The sequence below is a fragment of the Columba livia genome, chromosome 2 (assembly GCF_036013475.1).
Source record: "Columba livia isolate bColLiv1 breed racing homer chromosome 2, bColLiv1.pat.W.v2, whole genome shotgun sequence".
NCBI lineage: Eukaryota > Metazoa > Chordata > Aves > Columbiformes > Columbidae > Columba > Columba livia.
The window spans coordinates 141,629,113-141,645,362 of NC_088603.1; the positions used below are offsets into that span (position 1 = coordinate 141,629,113).

Below are 16,250 nucleotides of genomic sequence, written 5' to 3' on the forward strand. Positions count from 1 at the left end.
AGTTTTGCTTATTTTGACAATATCATTATTTAAAGACTCATGGTTAAAAGACTTCCAGACATATGGATGGATGGACTTCTAGGCATCTAACAAAAGGAATTATCCTATATAGTCTTAGATTTCTGTATTAAGATGATATTGCAGACAAAGTAAAGATTTCTTTTCATCATGTGTATGAAATAACTTAGAAATGTCATCATTCTATTTGAGCTCAAACTCAAGGGTATTTTAATAACTTACTTTACTTTCACGTATTTTGCATTGTGTTAGAGCAGGGGTATTGCTATAAAATTGCTTTCTGCCTTAGAAAGTAGTGAGGCAATAGAAGACAGTGGTGTATTTGTAGCTTTTATATTGGTGACTACAATTAAAAAAAGCAACAACAAAAAAAAAGCTTGAAAAGCAAACATGACTATCTCTCTCTTTTTACTATTTTCCTAGCAATATCCACAACCCACACAGATAAAATAGGCCAAGATACCTAAAGCCGAAAGCAGAAGAATGCAAAAGGCCTTAATTATAAAATGTACAGGATGGGGCAGGAAAGGTCAGGGAATAAGAGAGGTTTCAAGAACCCATTTGGTATCCACTCCTTTTCAAAAGCATAGGCTTATGACTTGCCATATCTGTTTCCCATTAATTTGCCTAACAGTTCCACTAGGAGTTGCCAGCAGAAGAACAACTTTGATCCCGTAAAGGATGGGATGCCAGATCCTATCAAAGTGTGGTACATTATTTATGCTCTCTGTGGGAGCATATTTTTCTTTCTTACACTTCTACCTTGCCCCAATATGATTTCTCTTTGAGTATCACTTCATCCTCTTTTTTGATACCCATCTACAAAATGGTATTTCTTTAAAATATAACAGCTCTGTTTCCCTCTTCAGTCTGTGTTCTGTAAAGTAGATCATAATTTTGTGAGCAACCCTCAATAACCAAAAATTCTGGAAAAAATTTTTGATTCTTATAATACATGCTATTTTGGGTTTGTAGCTTGTGGGTTGTTGCTCCATATTCATGGGATTGTTTTAATTGAATTTAATATCATTTTGGCTTAGAGTAAGAAAAGAGAGTCTGTTTAAAAGTTAATGTATTTCTAATTAAATAAATTTCATTTGACTTAAAATTCTTTCACATTAATTACCAAACTTGGATTTCGAAGTGCAGTATTTATGGGCTGCCAAACTATTTGATAGGGATCCAAAGTATTTTAGTTTCTTTCTGACAGAGAAATGCCCTGAGCCATTTACAACCTTTGATATGCATTCAGAATATTTGTTGGCATCAGTTAGCTGGATTTATGTGCATGAATTGGGTTCTGAGTATTGCTGTTAGTGTCTTTTGTTCTTCATCATTTTTTAACTCTAAGACAAGCTACCGTAATATCATCATTAAACCTTTTAACCTTTAGAAGCTATGAGAATATATTAAACCAATGAAGATTTAAAGTAATTATTGGAAACCATTCTGACACATTCAATTTCTATGCTTGAACCATTAGACTGCATATTGTGTGTGCACTGCATAAAACATACAGCACAAGCAAATTCTTTACTTTTATTTTTATGTCATCCTATTCAAGGAAACTGTAAAGTAACTATGTCTGACACCTGCTTTGCTCTGTTTTGTGTTGAGTGTGTTAATGATTCTGGAAGTGCACGAAGTACCCAATGAGTTCCCTCTAATAAGTCTTTCATAAGAGCGCACAAAAGTATACACCAGCATGCAGTGACTATGCCTCTGGATGTAGAGCACCATACTTGGTTGGTTGACTAAACTCATAAATTTAAATTAATTTGTTGGATTTTATTCTTTTTTCCTTCTTAATGCATGATTTATATTACTTTTATTATTATTTCTGCATTTTCTCTCTCCCCCTCTTTTTGTTTTACATATTGCTTTCATTTGTTTATAGAAGAAAAGAAAGCAGATCCAGAGAATGGGGATGCAGGTAGGGTGACTTATTAAAAATATTTTCATGGTTTTGCCCTTAAGTTCTTTGATTTTTAAGCAAATGTGTGCCATAGAGTTGGATAACCATTTTAATGTATTTTGGCAATTTCATAATAGACACTAGGAAATGGAAGAAAGAAACCAGAATCAGGCTCTCGTAAACCTTCTGCCCTCCCCACTCCAGGCACAGAGTGTTCCCACCAGCACACTGTCTTTTTAATCTCTATTACAGGTTTCTGACTTCTAAAATATCAGTGATTCTGTAGTCCCCTCATCATTAATTTTCCTCCATGGCTGTGCTGCTGTGCCTCCAAAATTTTGTATCTCTCTTGTCCATGCCTATCCAAAACAAAACCGGTCCAAATATTTTAAGACAAACTCCATGCTACTTCCATAACCCAGATTTCCCTTTTACTCTCTCTGTGCCCCAGAAGCCCCACTGTACAGCCAACTCCTTCTCCAATCACATCGCCATCACCAGCATATATAGTACCCAGGATAATTTAATAATTCCCACTGGAAAAGGCAATGAAAGAATGAAAAAAACCATAGCTCCCAGGTAGTTTCAGTTTTATTTTTTAAATAGGTGGGTTTGCTTAGGCTGAGCCGGATAAGGCCATTTTGTTGTACCTCTTTCCTCTGGTGTTAACCACAGGCTATCAGCCCAAGAGTCTTACCTGAGCGAGTAACCAATATTTGACCTGAGGAGCAAATAGCAGTCTTTAGCTCCAGACTGAACTGAATGACTGCTTACCTCCACTGATTACAGCCCCTTAAAATAGCAGGAAACAGATGTTTAGTTTTCAGTTATGAGGAAAGCTTTAAAGGTGAAGTAGCTAAATCTTATCTCATTTCAAATTAAAACATGAAAATAACAGTTTGCATTCGAAGCTGGAACCTGCCCTGAGTCCTGCTGTAGGAGTTATACAGCCCCCACCTAGACCACAGTAGGAATTATGCACATGCCACCTCAAACAGGCCTCATGCCTAGGTTCTGCTTTAATAAAAGAATCAGGGCTCCTTTTTCTACTATGTATGATATGCAATAGTAGTTACGACTCGAGCTGGATGTCTCTGAAGAAAGGCTTACCTGTCAGTTGTTACTGGGTTTTGGTCTCTATAGGTTGCTTGATTTCCTGGTGGCACTTCTGCTTATTCATTCCTGTTCGTGGCATCTGGGCTCTTTTGCTCTTCTGATTTGCTCCTGCAGCCTCAAGGCACCCTTTTTGTCTGTGCCTTGAGACATTTTCTCTTCTTTCATTACTGAATATCCTATAGTTGATGTTTTACCTGCACTTCCCTTTCTACTAGTTACATTTCCATAGGTAAAAAAGGTTAAGGTACAATTCATGCGACCTAAGGCTTAATTTGCTTTAGTCATTAGTGCTAGGCTCTGACACAGGGTTGCTGCGCACAGGACTTGGGTGCTTTACTCTGGCATTTCAGGACTGTGTTTGCACTGTAGTTGTGCTGCTTACCCCCAGCACATTCTCTCCTACAAATAGTGGAGAATGGCTGGTATTGAATCAGCAGCTGTCTTTTTGTCAGTCAGGAATTTCCCTGTACAGATGAAAACCCCACTGAGCTAACCTTTGGGCCATGGGTTTTAAAACGTTAGAGAGTTGTTCAAAATAAGCAAAGCTCCAAAATGTTGCCTACAGCATAATGATCACGGTTGAATTTGGTGAGTAAAACCAGACTTTGTTCTTCCATCAGTCATTCATAATTTTTGTGTTCCTGTGGCTGAAATTTGACTGTGTCATTGGATATTTCTGTTGAAGGCACAGCTACTATCTAGAAGTAAAATTCTGGAAGGAAGTTTAGGCAGAAATATACAAGTGAACTCACTTTTGCCTGGCCAAAATTTGGTTGTATACTCTTTGGTACATCATGGCAGTACGTGAAAGTATAGCAGAAGTAGCTTTAATTTTTCTAGTGTCAGTCTCTATAGTCCTGAAAATGTTTTGTTCTGGGCTGTAGCTAAGGACCTGAGTAACACAGAGGCTCAGTCAGCATTGTTCTACTGTTGCAAAAGCTTATGCTCCTATATTTTCAGCACTATTGATAACTAATAGTTAGACTGAGGTTAGTTCTGATTTGTCTACACACACTCTATATACAACTCCTGATTACAATGGAGTCCTTAGTATAGGACTGATGTTCAGCCTTGCTTACCAAAATCTTGTTAGGAGCTGAAGCTTCCTAACTCAGTCACTGAACTCTCTGGAAGTACCTTCTGCTTCTGCTAACCATCCTCACATAGGTTTCAGCTAAGTGTAGAATTGCCAGCAGAAGTGATGATGATAGCCCTGCATTTCCGCCACTTAGTGTGACATGCAAGCATGCTGACCCCATGAACGGCAAGTGCTGTGACACTCTCACCACCTTTCCTACTACCATCCAGATTACAGCTGTGTCTCGCTTTAGTTACATCGAGATCAGCCGGCAGCACCCGGTCACCCTGCACACTTGTTCTGCGTGTCAGCTCCATGCATAGTACAACCAAAGCTAATCTTCTGCACTATGAATTTCCCATTGCCCTCAGAATTCCCTCTTTTTGCATGTAACTGAATTAACTTTCCCGTTGAAGGCAGTTGCAAAAATACATAGCAAGTTACATTCACTTACGTTTACTTACAGTTACATAAGCATTTATGAGAACTGAATTTTTTTCCTAAATTTTGTGAACCTGTTTTTCTCCGAGATCAAAATATGCCACCAGTTTTGCTTATTTTGCTGCAGAGGACTCACACTAAGGGATTTTGAGTTATACTTCCCTTTCAACTGCATATTTCGGAGTGCTTGGCTTTGTAGACCATGAGCAATTGTCAACCTAAATTTCACTTTGCCAAATGATCATAGATAAGAATGAATATTTTCACAAGTAATTGTGAAATTTCTAATTTATGCTCAGGAGGTGTTGTTTCATCACTTATTGTAATTTCCTGAAATTTGGCAGAATGTGTATGATTTTTTCTTAAAAACACTTCATAAGAACAATAGACAGAATTTCCCTTTAGGTGAAAAACATCTCCTTTGTTACATTATGGAAGAAGGACAAGTAGATTTGCAGAATGTTATGATTTCAGCAAAAGATGATTTCTTTCTTTAAGCAAAAGTTAGAGTATTTTACTTCAAAACTAATTATGTATTACTTCTGTCATTGAAGAAAGAAATATATTTTCCAGTTTAAAGCTTTTGTTTGCAAGAGAGAAAATGTATCTTTGGAGCTTTTAACTAGATCCTTAAAAAAATTACTTCATCTTAAAGATACATTAGCAAGTCTTGCTTTGGGGCCTGTAATGGTTGAGGACAATTGTGACAGGAAAGAATATATATTATTTTAGGAATTTTCATCTGCTTTTTCTTTCTTCATTTTATTTCTCCCTATAAAGTATTGCTTTTTCTTTTTCATTCATTTTTGTTTATTTTCATTTTTCTTAAAAGTTCTTATGAAGGTTTTTTATTCATGTTGTTTGTAGGGAGAAAAAATTGAAAGTTCAAAAACAAAAATCAGAAGCCAGAGGGTCTATAGATAACAGTACAGTTTAGCCTTATTGCCTTCCCTCTTCCTTTCACCCTCTTCCTTCTAGATTTCCCCCAAAGTGCTGCAAGATTTAGCAGGCAGGTTTCCTTGTATGCACTACCACCATTACTGTTGACAAGAAAGAAAACACAAAGCTCAGGGGACCTGCAGAGGCCCCGTGCAAAGCATCGCTTTACTCTTAGATTATGACTTAGAGCTGAGGTTTACAATTTAAATCAGATTTATACACTATACTGAAATCTATTATCTCATTCTCAGTTCCATAAATAAAAGTCCAGATTGTTCATATGTATAATATACAGAAACTTTGATTTATGACTAGTGGGATTATAAAATTTTTATCCTATACAACTTTTGTGTTAAAATTATGGAACGTTTAAGACAAATATCAGGCAAAATGAGTGCTTTTTAGTATTCAGTGGATAATGAACTATTATTGGCTTATGCCATGTAAAAGTGGAAGAGAGTCAAGCCTGTGTGTGTATAATAGTTAATCATATTTTGTTTTAAGATTTTTTTTTTTTTTTTTAATTCTGGTCTGTTGTCTTCCTCTCAATTTTCTATTTTTCACTCTTCCACCTCAGCTTAGGCACTTAATTCCTCATTATTTTACATAGTAAATTGTGTTGTTACATTACCGGTTAGCTGAAACCAGCCTGCAGTCATATAGTAAGAACTCATCTCTAACTGAGACTAATCATGCATTTGGTCCAAGGAAAGTGAAACCTGAAATCATTCTTGAAGCTGTGTGTCATTAGAATGTAATACAGTGATGCCACTGGGTGGCTCTTTAGCATTCGTTTGTACTTCTTTAAATTGTTTTGAGCATACTAAGAATATGCTCAAATGGTAATTGAAAAGTCTGCCAGACTGTGGTTGTTACTTGATTAGAAATTTGTTATAAAAATGCTGGTATCACACTGTAACAAATGCAGAACCAGGATCTCCACCAAAAATAAGCAGGTTGTCTTTCCATTCCTTTTAATTTTTATTAAAAAGAAAAAAAACAAACAAAAAAAACCCTCAGTTTCTCTTGAATTTTTTGAAATAGTAACTATCTATTCTGTTCCATTTACATTCATTTCTTCCACATAGCTGGTTTCATTTGAATTGTGTAGAAAATACAACACTTATCAAGATTCTGCTGAAATACTTATCTACTGTGTTCCTCCTCTTACAATTTTTATGTTTTCTGCAAAATTGTAATTCAGAAAGTAAAATTATTTACACCGTAATTTAAGTAAATCAGGTTTCATCTCTTTCTGTTTAAACTTCCATGAGCATAACTTGAAACCTGGCATTGAGAACTGCTTGTGTATTTATTTTCTTTTTTTTTCTTTTTCTTTTTAACTTAACAGGTGCAATTGATGTAGAAGAGAGGAATCGCCAAATGAAAATCAGCAAGTACAAACAGGTAGCAGGATCAGATTCCAGGCTGGAACAAGATTATCATTCTAAGGCAAGGGAGTTTTGTTTTGAAAAGCAACAAAATATGCTAAACTGAAATATCCAATACCCTTTTAGAAAGTAATAGATGACTGGCAGGTTGTTTCTTCAGTGAAAGTTTCTTGTGTGTCTATAATAAAATTATTGGAAATGTGCAGGAGAACCCTTAACACAGAGTGTTCTTGATTATTAAAATTTAAGAAGGGGAGGTTAAATTAAATAAAAGTAGCAGTGTAATTATCCAGTAGAATGAAAAATAGAGCCATGATTTAAAAGCTCAAAGAGAAGGAAAAAAAAGAGGTTTATTGAGTGACAGATGGAATGAGAGCTATTGAAACATGTTCATGGCTTTCATTTTGTTGAACACAGCATTATTTTGATCTATTGAATGCTGGAAGATGTAGTGTTACTTAGTTTTATAGTGGCAGTTTAGCTTTTAAAAAGTATTTTATGCATCAACACAAGCTTCCACCCCAGCTGTGGCAGTTTGCCAAAAATCTGAATCATTCATAGTAATATAGCCCCAAATATACTACCCAAAATTTCCTGCTATCTGGAACAGGGTCATGTCATATACAGTGTGTTAATTAAAATAATCAAGATATTTTCAATTTAAACTTCTATTATACAAAAATAATTTAGTGTCCTCTAAAGGACTTCATTAATTGAGGTCAGATTGTAAGTGGGAAACGTGAGACTTCTGACCTATAAAAGCTGGCTGAGGAAGAGAATTCTGATTTAGACTTTTATTTCCAGGATGTAGTTCCTTGCACCAAGGATGGGCAAAGTTACTGTATACTGACACATTTCATATTTGAAGACAAGAAAAAGATCCCATTTATTAAGTTTTGTTTATTATTAGTTTTGCAGATAATGTAAGCTAATATACTTTACATAATTACTTTCTAGAATGTACATTTCTGTGTGGGAAAATAAAGAGCTTTAACGAAACCCATGACAAAATGGAAAACACTGTTAATGAAAATAGAACTGACAAAAGAAAAAGAACCATGAAAATGGCTTAGAATACTTAAAAACTCTGTGGATGTGCTGCATGATTATTTGGGTATTTTACAAATGTAGTTTTTACTACAGAAGGCATAGGAATTTTTATGAACATATAGGAGAGACTTGGTATACTGTTATGTTTAGATGCTTGTTTTATGTTGACATTTATGGCAAAAATATTTTCAGGTGTGTCTATATTGTTGGCTTTGAAAGGTGTTACATTTTAGAGATGAGCATAATACTGTGAACAGACCCCTCATAAGTGTTATGATTGTATGTACCACAAAAAGATGACTTTATGTATTGTATGTATAACCAGAGTTATTCTGCCAATTTTCGTGCTCCCTCAATGCTGGACTGAAATTTGAATCAGAAGTAGGACTGATATGGAGTATAGAGAAAATGGGCTCTCATGTGAAGGAGCTGGATAGAGTATAACTACCTAAGGAAACATTTCCTATCTCTGTTTTTCCATTTCAACTACATCATATTATTGGGCCTCACTCTACATCTTTTATCTTTTTAATTAAATTTTACCTTCAGTATTATTGGAATGTATTAAAAAGGAAAATTATAAATGTAATTATTTTATGAATATGGTGATTTATTTATTGCACACATCAAACAAACTGTCTCCAGAAATAAACAGTTAATTTACTCTTCAGCCAAAGTGTAGTTTCAGTATTTGAAAATGAGTCATTTATTCTATCAATGAGCTTGTGGAACTAGACACTGAATATTCATATATATGTATTAATTCAAAATGCATTCTTAAAATTGTGTAATTTTAAAGCCATATGAGAACTATAACTCTCATAAACCATGTGAGAGTTCCATCTTCACTTTTTTACCACCACTGCTTCAGTTCCCCTTAATTAAGTGCTTATATTATCTAGAGACAGAAAATTAGTAAGTTCAGTTTATCTACCCGGTTTCTACAAAAATTATTCTGGAATCATAAACTAAAACACATATGTCAAATGCTGACTGAAATCTCATGTTCTGCATACTATACAATGACTTGAATTTTTTAAATCTGTCAACAGGCACAAGCAGGCATTCAAGCCTGACATGCCTGAGAAAAACGTCATTAAGTAGGCATTAAGTGATATTCAGGAAAGCTACCACATGGAATTCTCTTTTACCTTTCTGTTCTATTTCTTTCTTTAAATGGAAGTCAACACCAACTGTATGTTGATTCATGATTACTTTGAGTTAAGAAAAAAGATCCTTCCTTGCTGAGAAAGCAAAAACTATACCAGTAGAAGCTATATTAAATATTAAAATAGGCATCCTGTATTATAGCCCTAGTTTTGTTCTACCTCTGGAAGTCAGTACTAGAGGCTTTAGAGGAAGGTACATACAATTCTATGGTACATAGTCATACACTGAGAAGCCTGTGGGAAAAGTTTACTTGCAGGCATCTCTATTCTTAGAAGCTGCTGATAAATAAAATTGAATTTTCCCATGAAATTGAATTTTTCCTCATGACTGATAAAATTGTAAACTTTTTTAAATTAATCCTATACATGTCTCATTATTTTTAGAAAACTAAGTATTCTGGTTCCATAATACTTTGTATACATTGAGTTTCACAGGCTATCTATTGTGTAAAAGAGAGATTCCCTTAAATGCAGAAGTTGCTTAGTATGTTTTCAGCACAGACATAAAGAAAGCAAGCAATATATTTTATTTCATGTAAACATACTTAAAACTAAGAAGACATGAGTGGAAAAACAGTGTGGGCATTAAGGATTAGGTAAAAGTATTTCTGGTATCGGAACACCTGAATATTGAGTACTAGTAGACTTGTACTAAATAGGATATATACTGAAGTCTGAATGGCAGTGTTGGTAGAAGCTGACATGCAGGAAAACCTGAGTTCTGGTAATGCAGAAAAAAAAAGCATAGTAACACAAGAGTGTTCCACCAGAGGAAAAAAATAGCCATTTATCATACTGTAGCCCTGCAACAGCAGCCTGATCTAGGTAATTTTCCTCAAGAATCTTTCTAGGACTAGTTTATTGTTAAACATAAAACTAAGCTTCCTAGTTTTTAAGTGTTTAAGCAGGAGGCACTGTGAAGAGGGAAGGGCTAAGATAGGAACCCAGAGGAGCCAAGCAAGCAGCATGGTAGATTCACTTTGTTCACATTTGGTTGAACTGGCTTTTGAAATCAATTCCCAAACTACCTCTTAAAACCTCTTTGAATCTCTCTGCCTTGGTTCTTGCTTGGTGCTGCTGCCATTAGCTCTTCTACCAAACAAATCGATAGCGGTGTGTTTGGTGAGTTACTCCTTCCCCTGGCCATTCCCACCACTGCTCAGGTTCAGGGATCCCTGCTGACCAAGGACGGATGAAGGGTGGGAGGAATTGTGCTATTCCTCCTCCTTTGCCTCCATGACTGGAAATGTGCCCAGTGGGTTTACTGGGGAGAGTTGAAAAGCTTTATTACTACTTTATTCTCAGTAGTACATGGAGTCCTAGAAGTGTTTGCAATCAGTGTGAAATCAGTGTATAATCAAGAGAGAATTCCATCAACTCAGGCCATAATAGCCACTACAAAAGGGTCTGAGTAACTAAAAGCATTGAATGCTAAGGTAAAGGGGGCTGGATTTATGCAGGAGTTAGAACAGTGAAAAATGTTTGTTTTCTTTAGGAACAAAGGTAAGACAGAGACTGGCAAATAGCTGATACACATTTAAACCTCAAAGTATCATGAAGCTCGTTTTATTTGTTTTATTAGGAGAAAATAATGACCTACAAAAAGGCAGAGAAATCCAGTTATATAATATAGCAATTAGTAATAGTCAGTAATGTAGTAATTAGGAATATAGTATATTAGAGCAACAAGGACTGAAGTTGGGGTAAAAGACCAGATAAAAACTGAAGTTTTTGCAGAAATACTCATAAGATTATTTGGCCAAATGTAGAAAAGAGTACACCAAATAGAGAATAATACAGAAGACCAAAGAGGGCTTTTCTACTCTAATGATTCATATTGATGATCAAATTGAAACTTTATACATCATCTGATGTATGTTATGTTACAGTTACTGTTAATCAGTAACCACAATTCAAGTTTTAGATATGAGCATCATTGTCTGTGTTTGGTGTTGGAGACTAGTATATTAGGCACGCTAGAGTGTTACTTTGTGATCTTCTAACCTGTTAGCAAAACCAAGACAAGCTGTGGAAGAGTTAAGCATGCACTTAGTTTATCAGAGTAGTGTAGATGCAACTGAAATGCCCTTGGAGCATGCGGACACTGAAAAACTGCAGTTCTTCAGGCTGAGACACTTTGATTCAACAATTAATTAAGTACCACCTTGTGGGTAATCTTTGTGACAGAATGTGGAAAAGGTAAGAGCTGTAACACTGGAGGTGGAAGATCTTGAGTTTGAATACATCAGAAGCAGATCTCCTTAACTCTTAGTTGTGTCATAATGTCCAAAAGTGTCCAAGAACTGCCTTTTTCCTCTGAAACCTGCAGTAAGTAGTTGTGTCATAGATACAGCTGCTGTGGTATGCTTTGAGCTGTGTTGTTGATTAAAAAATCTCTATCCCCTGATGGATGTGGGGAGAAACATAGTGACAGAAGATGAGGGAAAGGCTGAGGTACTAAATGCCTTCTTTGCCTCAGTTTTTAATAGTCAGAACAGTTGTACTCCAGGTACCCAGCCCCCTGAGCCAGAAGACAGGGATGGGGAGTGGAATGAAGCCCAAATAATTCAAGGGGAAATGTTTAGTGACCTGCTACACCACTTGGACACCCACAGGTCTATGGGGCCAGATGGAATAAATCCAGGGGTGCTGAGTGAGCTGGCAGAGGTGATCACTGAGCCACTTTCCATTATCTATCAGCAATCTTGGCTAACTGGGGAGGTCCCAGTTGACTGGAAGTTGACAAATGTGATGTCCATCTACAAGAAGGGTCAGAAGGAGTATCTGGGGAACTGCAGGCCTGTCAGTCTAACCTCGGTGCCCAGGAAGGTCATAGAGCAGATCATCCTGAGTGACTTCACATGGCACATACAAGCAAATCAACTGATCAGGCCCAGTCAACATGGGTTTGTGAGAGGCAGGTCCTGTTTGACCAACCTGATCTCCTTCTATGACAAGGTGATTGGTCTAGTAGATGAGGGAAAAGATGTGGATGTTGTGTACTTAGACTTCAGTAAAGCCTTTGATACCATATCCCACAGCATTCTCCTGGAGAAGCTGGCAGCTCATGGTCTGTATAGGTGTACTCTGTGAAGGATAAAGAACTGGCTGGAGGGCCAGGCCAAAAGAGTTGTGTTGAATGGTGCCAAATCCAGTTGGTGGCGGGTCACAAGTAGTGTTTCGCAGGGCTCAGTATTGGGGCCAGTTCTGTTTAATCTCTTTATCAATGATCTGGAGGAAGGGATCAAGTGCACCCTTAGTAAGTTTGCAGATGACACCAAATTGGGTGGGAGTGTTGATCTACTGAAGGGTAGGAAGGCTGTACAGAGAGATCTGGACCAGCTGGATCAATGGGCTGATGCCAGTTGTATGAGGTTTAATAAGACCAAGTGCCAGGTTCTGCACTTGGGTCACAACAACCCCAGGCTCAGGGAAGAGTGGCTGGAAAGCTGCCTGGTGGAAAAGGATCTGGGGGTGTTGCTTGACAGATGGCTGAACATGAGCCAGCAGTGTGCCCAGGTGGCCAAAAAGGCCAACAGCATCCTGGTTTGTATCAAGAATAGCGTGGCCAGCAGGACTAGGGAAGCAATCGTGCCACTGTACACAGCACTGGTGAGGCCCCACCTTGAATCCTGTGTTCAGTTTTGGGCCCCTCATCATAAGAAAGACATTGAAGTACTAGAGAGAGTGCAGGGGAGGGTGACAAAGCTGGTGAGGGGTCTGGAGCACAAGTCTGATGAGAAGCGGCTGAGGGAACCGAGGCTGTTTGGCCTTGAGAAAAGTAGGCTGAGAGGAGACCTTATTTGCTGTCTACAACTATCTGAAAGGAGGTTGTAGCATGGAGGGTGTTGGTTTCTTCTCCCAAGTAGCAAGTGACAGGATGAGAGGAAATGGCCTCAAGTTGCACCAGGGGAGGTTTAGATTGGATATTAAGAAAAAATTTTTCATATAAGGAGTTGTCAGGCATTGGAACAGGCTGCCCAGGGAAGTGGTGGAGTCACCATCCCTGGAGGTGTTTAAAAGACGTTTAGACGAGGTTCTAGAGTTAGGGTAGGTTATGGTTGGACTTGATGATCTTAAGGGTCTTTTCCAACCAAAATGATTGTATGATTCTATGATATTTAATGGTGTTTTGAGAATGCCCTTGTCTCTTCCTTAAAAATCCAAACAGAACAACAAAGATTGCTAGAAGAAACTTGCAACTTTCCTTCTCAAAATCCTTGTGGAGAGGGAGTTGAACAAACATCCAAGGTAATAGGACAATGAGAACTTTGGTATTCTTACTGTATACAAGCTGCGGTTGATTTATGTTGATTTTGAAAATAATTTGATAATTTATAGTGATTATTAATATACCTCTTTGATCCTGTAGTTGTTCCTTACAACTTCTGTTGTTATGAATGTAAATAGAAATATTCAAAATATTGAATAAAAAATGGAGTGTAGTTTAGATAGCCATAGTCCCTCAAAACAGTGCAGCAATTGGAAATCTGGTTTATATACATTTCTTTTCCACATACCAGTATAAATTTTAAAATTTTAGATCTGGACAAACCTTGGAAAGAAGAAATAATTAGAAGGGAACTATGCTGAAGAATAATTGAGAGGGCAAATATTAACACTGACAATATTACACACAAATATTCCATGCAGGTAATTTCTATAAAATACCTGTAAAACTAAGGGCCTAATTTGATAGGCTTAGGAATGGGAATAGCTGTGCGTAGTTTTATGGGGTCCCTTCGTCTTCCCCTTCATCTTCCCTTTCCCCACCTCCACACCAATAAGTTCTTTGCTTCAGGAAATAAACCAAACACCAATTAGGCTGACAAAGAATTCTTCATATGAGGAAACTATTTAGTTATTACTTGTTCCATAGCTTTTGTGCTTTCCTATGGACTAGTCAGTAGCTGTGTTTTTGGACAAGAAGCTTGCTTGATAGCTAAACCAGCTGTCTCGTCTGGATGGACGGGTCCTGTCACTCTCAGCAGTCTGTGAGCTCTCAGATTACCTGATCAATCATGCTCATTTGTGGTAGGTAAGGAATTTAACTACTCAGTGGCAGAGAGAATCTCTCTGGCCCATAGTGCTGATAGCATTTATATTTTCAATCATTTCAATTATTATATTTTTAATGTAAAAAATTTTGTGGAATAAATTGTTTATGTTGCGGTTCTGATTCCTACAAATACAGGATTTAAGTTTCAGTTATAAGGCTTGAAAATGTAGCTAGGTCAAATAAATTCAGAATTCTAGATTTGAGCTCTATAAACATGATAATGTATAAAATATCTTTTATTTCTATTCTTATCGAACTATTTTGTTGATGGGTTAAAAGTAATTTAGTGACTTGAATACAGGTATGGATTGGTGTGATTTCCAGTATTTTCCTCTTTAGTCAATGATATGCAGACTCTCAGAAAAGATATCTGTTGCTGTCATTTTTCTTTTTCATTTAATTCAAGCTCTCTTTTAATTTATTTTTGTTTTGATGCCTTTCTAATTTATTTTTTAATCTTGACTGTCCACGTCAAGACAGTCCACATCAAATCTCTAATAGATTATTTCGGGTATATTTAAATGTAATACTGTGGTTAAGACAAATACTGCATTCTCATATCATAATTACAGCTAAAATACAAACATCTCAAAACAGACTGATACTGGCTGTCTTTATCTGTCAGCAGGTACTTTCTGTTATCAGCCATTTTCTTAGTTTTTGTGTAAGCTTCTATTGCTAATCATATATCTAGAAAGCAGAGGTTTAATACATTATTAAGTGTTTTTAAAGAACCTTACAATTTTACAATTGAGGTTTAGTCTTACAGTAATAAGTTAAATATTCTTTTGCATAAAGCAAATAGTTTTCAGGAAAAAACAAACAAACAAACAAAAAACAACACTTTATCGAACACTTATAGATAAAATATATGTCAAAACATATCAAAAGATTTCTATCGAAGTCAGATTCAAGTAAGTAATTGTAACCATTCCATTAATAATCACATTTTTAAATCACCTGGGTACAGTTTTGACCAACTTCCATCCAGAGTAATCACTGCAATTTATTTTAAATCCTTTTATCTGTTTTGTAATAGAAGATATTTTCCTTTCAGAACTGCTTTGTATGGACATGTGAATTGCTAAACTGTTAGTCTATTTTGGTTTACAGGGGCTATCTTTTCATAGTAAACTCAATAATTTCTGTTTACAGTTCTTATCTGAATTTAAGACGTACAGTTCCAAGATGCTGATGAACGGAGTAACAATTAATGTATAAAATAGTGACTATGCTTGAATTAGTTATCTAAGATATACTGAAACTGATGCTATTCTGATAATAAATGATAAAATTACAGAAAACAAAAAAGAAAAATAACTGGAAAGTATGTACTAAATATCTGGGTGCCAAAGTTTGACATTCAGAAATAGAGAATATATGAAGTTAATTGAATTGCTGCAACAGTCAGGTAGCTCCAAGAAATATAAATAATAATCTCTAATATGATAACATATCATACGACGCTGCAGTTTGTGCTACTTAATTCTGTGCCAGGCAGAATAGGTGCCGAAAGTACATTATTCAAATTTGAAAGATAACAAGGGCAGAGCAATGGTTCCAACTAGATGGAAACATGTTTTCTAGATCAATTTGCTAGGCTATTGACCTTGAAAAATCAAGGAAAGCATGGCACGCAAGTAGAAAGGATAGACCTGAAGTCCCAATGGAGTGCTTGCATGGAGCCTGCTTAAATGTGTAGGGTTCAAAATAAGGAAGCAGGATTTTTGGCTGCTTCACAGGGGTGGTTCAGAGGCCACCGAGCACTGCAGGCCTGGGGCAGGAGAGCTGCCGGCCCCTCGCCTGGTGCATCCCCTGCCGGCCCGGCTCTCCCGTCCCGCGGTGGGCTGAAGAGGTTCTGCTGGGAGGTCCTGTGGGGAGCTGCCCCCGCGGTTCGGCCAGGAGGATTCCCCCAGAGCTCACTGCTACCATTTCTAATTGTGACTAGAGTGATGAGCCCTGGGAAGTGGTGTTAGCAGTGGGCATGTTTTCTTCAGTTCAGTCTCTTGTCAGTGCTTCTCTTTATTAGATGGGTTGATTGTTTTTGATAGAAGCCCCAAATTTATCAGCAGAA

General features: G+C 36.9%; 1 protein-coding gene across 49 annotated transcripts in view; it reads left to right on the plus strand.

Annotated features, from left to right (window-relative positions):
* RIMS2 (regulating synaptic membrane exocytosis 2) overlaps positions 1 to 16,250 on the plus strand; it is a 469,796-nt gene that overhangs the window by 368,707 nt on the left and 84,839 nt on the right. For 16 of the 49 annotated variants that reach the window (XM_065054186.1, XM_065054187.1, XM_065054172.1 and 13 more), the window contains 2 exons: positions 1,916 to 1,951; positions 6,859 to 6,959. The exons of 15 other annotated variants lie outside the window; for them this stretch is intronic. In XM_065054186.1, coding sequence (XP_064910258.1) covers positions 1,916 to 1,951; positions 6,859 to 6,959 — 137 coding nt within the window. The remainder of the gene's footprint in view (positions 1 to 1,915; positions 1,952 to 6,858; positions 6,960 to 16,250) is intronic. 18 more of the 49 variants (XM_065054195.1, XM_065054202.1, XM_065054178.1 and 15 more) reach the window with 3 other exon arrangements.